At 32.0% G+C, this 3,953-nt stretch overlaps 1 protein-coding gene across 1 annotated transcript; it reads right to left on the reverse strand.

Annotated features, from left to right (window-relative positions):
• Positions 1-824: 824 nt before the first annotated feature.
• LOC147491432 (uncharacterized) lies at positions 825-1,535 on the reverse strand. The gene has a single exon (XM_086565032.1). The coding sequence runs from the start codon at positions 1,490-1,492 to the stop codon at positions 929-931; it is 564 nt and encodes a 187-aa protein (XP_086421158.1). The 5' UTR covers positions 1,493-1,535; the 3' UTR covers positions 825-928.
• Between the last annotated feature and the right edge of the window lie 2,418 nt (positions 1,536-3,953).

The raw sequence follows: 3,953 nt of genomic DNA on the forward strand, positions 1-3,953 counted from the left end.
AATATTTCAATTTTCATCAGAGTCCAAACTCCATAGTAATTGGGCGGGGGTGATGAAGCAATCCAAACCGTTAAATGCATTAGTCAACTCCTCATAATCAGATTCAAACCTTAACCTAACCTTCAAGTCAATATATGACATCAGAGTCTTCCAGCTGCTATTGACATGCCCATCCAGAATTCATACCATTTGAGTAATCTACAGGAACTCTATCTCTCTAATACAACTTAGTGAACTCACCTTAGTTATTCTCTGTATTTTATTTTATTTTTCATTTGAGAACTAATATCATCTTTGTGTACTCTACTGATTTATTGTACACTCTACACTAGAAAAATGCATGCATACTCACTATGTGATTGATATCTTATGTTTTCCATACTTTCTCATAATTTTAGTTGTTTTGTTCACTGATACCACAGTATTCACAAATCTCAAGTCATAACCAAATACTTAAGCTATTTCATTCAATCCATGTTTATATTCTAATTGCAATACAATTAATCAGTGGACGTTTAGCTGATTTACTTGATTAGAACCACAATTTTAACACAAGTTATTATGGCCCTAAGGTAAAGTGCAATCCAACATTACTCTGAGGTTAAGACTTCAGGCCTTACCTCCTAATTAATCATGTAACAGTAACTTTTATAATCGCTTAAAAGATTTGCTCCAAAGTCTTCATCTGATCATTTTCCAGCTTTCTACTCTTTTCCATATACGCTTCTCTTCATATCAATGTTACCTTTTATTTCATTTTGTTCGTCAAATTCTCATGCATTAATAACCTAAATAAAGAGAAAAAGTCCAACATTGTGTATACATGAAAGAAGAAACAAAATGATTTGTATTCGGTAAAAGTAATTCACAATTTTATACTAAGGAAAAAAAAAATAACTTCCGCTTGCCTTTCTTTTGCTTCATTAACTTAATAAGCAACAGTGCCTTCATGAATAGTACTCAACCTCAATCGAAAAGAACGAATCGCCATTTTAGCTCGTTTCGAAGCACTTCTCTGCAATTTCCTAACAGACCCAGACCTTGATATTCCGGAAACACCCAGTTTCTGATCAAATCTTTTAACCCCATCAAATCTTTCTTCATTTACTCTCTGATTCACTTCCATAACAACAGGAGAAATCCTCGTTTTCGTACGTCGTCTACTACCTTTTTTAGAGCTTTTAGCAATTGCAGAACTCGCTTTCACGGCTAACGCTGCCATATCTTGTGCCGTTAATCGATACTGTAACCGAGTTGTGGATAGAATGAAATAAATTTGACCCATTTGTAGTTCTTCACTCGGATTTAACGCTTGAATAAACTCGTTGTAGTAAAGACGATCTGAGTTACAGAGAAAACACGATTGAGTTGTCTCAGATTTAAGCACTTGTGAGACTGTCACGCTAACGGAGTATTCTAGAAGGCTTCCGTTAAGTGTGATCACTTTCGCCGTTAGTAACGGTACTGAAGATGTTGAGAAGCAAGAACCCATATAAAGAAGAAACTTTGGAGAGGGAGATGTGTGAGAATGAGGAATAGGAAATAGAGGGTTTGGGTTTTATATAGGGTGAATGGGATTATTCGGTGGGACCGTGCTAGATAGTGATCCAACGGTCTGAAACGTCAGCGAAAGATGAACTAAATTTGTGCACGAGTTTTGTTATCATCAATGACGTGGCACGCGTACGTGATGTCTTTCGTGGAAGGTAGTGAAGTCTGGCTTGGAGCTAAAGAAACGAAATCGCGCAGCTGGCCTATTTACAATTTACTGGCCCGTGTAGATTCCACCAAGGCCGAAAATATCGGTCAATTTATCGAAAAATCGCCGATATATATCATTTTTTCAACTATCCGACTTTAAAAAATCTGAAATTTCCAAAATTTACTGTTTTTAAACCAATATATTCCAATATAAATATATATATATATCGGTTATTTCAACATATTCGATATATATCGTTTGACTTTGTTGGACAATTTGATTTTTGACTGATTTTATTGACTGTTGACCGATATATCCCGAATATATATTATTATATATATCGGTGATATTTCCGATATATCCCAATTTTTTGATTTTTTTTAAATATTATCACTACAATAGGCAAAAACAATATTATAATATGCCAAAAATAATCACAACTGATCCAAAAGTCACATTCGATTTTAGGCAGTGGAATTGTTTATAAAAAAAAGATTTTAGGCAGTGGAATCCAAGGCCCAATTTTTTGGGATATTAGGATATATCGGAGGGGCCAAAAAAATATATATATAGGATATATTGATATGTCGGATTGATATCTGCTTCTAGATGGATTATTTTGTCATGGTTGTGTTTGACACCCTGTGTTTGACATCTCAAAATTTTTTTTTTTTAAATATTCCTGGTACCGTACAACAGCTCTCCAACTTTTAGTTCAATCTAATTCTAGATTGGAAAACTTAGCAAATTTGAAGGAATTTAAAACGGTAAAAATTTCATATTATTATCTGGAAAAGAACACATACATGATTAATTATGTCTCAATGTGTCATCCAATTGCTCCGGATAAGTAGATGTCTACTTTATAATTTCATACTAGCTTGTAGGCCCGTGCATATGCACATGCTCTTTTGAAAATATTTAGATTTTTTTTAGAAAATTAGGACTACCGTTTTAGTCATAGTTTCGGATTTCGAAATTTTTGGAATTCCGACAAATCCAAAAACCGAAATTCATCAAATTTCGACTCCTATTATATTCGGAATTTCAATTGATTTCGGAATAATCAATATTTTGACTTTATATTCGGAATTCCGGTTTTTTTTAAACCGAAATATTGGACGGAATTCCAAAGTTTCGTTCGGAATCATGAACAGCTGGTTTTAGTCGCTAACCCGTTTTAATTTTCTAACAAATTGTTTTAAAAAAAAATTTAATTAACTTTTAAAAATCCGTTTTTTCAATTGGGAGAGAGATCATGTTTTAATAGAAGAATAATTTTTGTTTTAATTAGATATACTAGATTTTCCCTTTTCAATAAGAGATAAATTCTCATTTTAATAGGAGAATCTTTAATTAGAAGTGATAGATAATAGGAGATGAATTCCCGTTGTAAAAAAAGATTCCCGTTTTTCAAATAGGAGAAAATTACTATTTTAATAGGAAATGACGTGGAATTTTAATAGAGCTCGAAAAATACTCCTTGTGGGAGCTTTAATATTAAGACTGGCATACGAACTGATTCTTTTGAAAACATTTAGATTTTTTTTCTAACCCGTTGACTACCGTTTTAGTCGATAACCCGTTTTAATTTTTTAACAAATTGTTTTAAATAAAGTTTTAATTAAGTTTTAAAACCCATTTTTTCAATTGGAAAAGAGATTTTGTTTTAATAGGATAAGAATTCTCGTTATAATAGAAGAGAAATTCTCATTTTTCAAATAGGAGAGAAATTATCATTTTAATAGGAGATGACATTTTAATAGGAGATGACGTGGAATTTTAATAGAACTCAAAAAATATTCTTTGTTGGAGCTTTAATATTAAGATATAGATATAGATTAGAATGATTTGTAATGCAAAGAAATAATCTTGATAAATGTATATGATTTTTATTTTTAATGCAAATATATAGTATGAAACTCTAAATGTCTGATAAGTCTATATCCATGCAAGAAAAAAGTCAGATGTGAATAGAAGAGAACATATTTATTTTATAACGAAGACTGAGCCTGAAGAACATACGTTGCCGGATTATTAATCTACAGGGATCCTTTTGGAGTACGTCTTTGTCATACAGAAAGAAAGTGTCAAAGAATGACTGTGCTAATATTAATGAAATAGCTAGAATTATCAGGGATCCTTTTGGATTACGTCTTTGTCATACAGAAAGAAAGTGTCAAAGAATGATGACTGTGCTAATATTAATGAAATAGCTAGAATTATGATAGGTGAAGGTGTATTACATGAC

Source organism: Coptis chinensis, chromosome 6 (assembly GCF_015680905.1).
Source record: "Coptis chinensis isolate HL-2020 chromosome 6, ASM1568090v1, whole genome shotgun sequence".
NCBI classification, from domain to species: Eukaryota; Viridiplantae; Streptophyta; class Magnoliopsida; order Ranunculales; family Ranunculaceae; genus Coptis; species Coptis chinensis.

Bases quoted from the DNA above. Each gene is read 5' to 3' on its own strand.
- LOC147491432 (XM_086565032.1), bottom strand. From the start codon at position 1,492: ATGGGTTCTTGCTTCTCAACATCTTCAGTACCGTTACTAACGGCGAAA.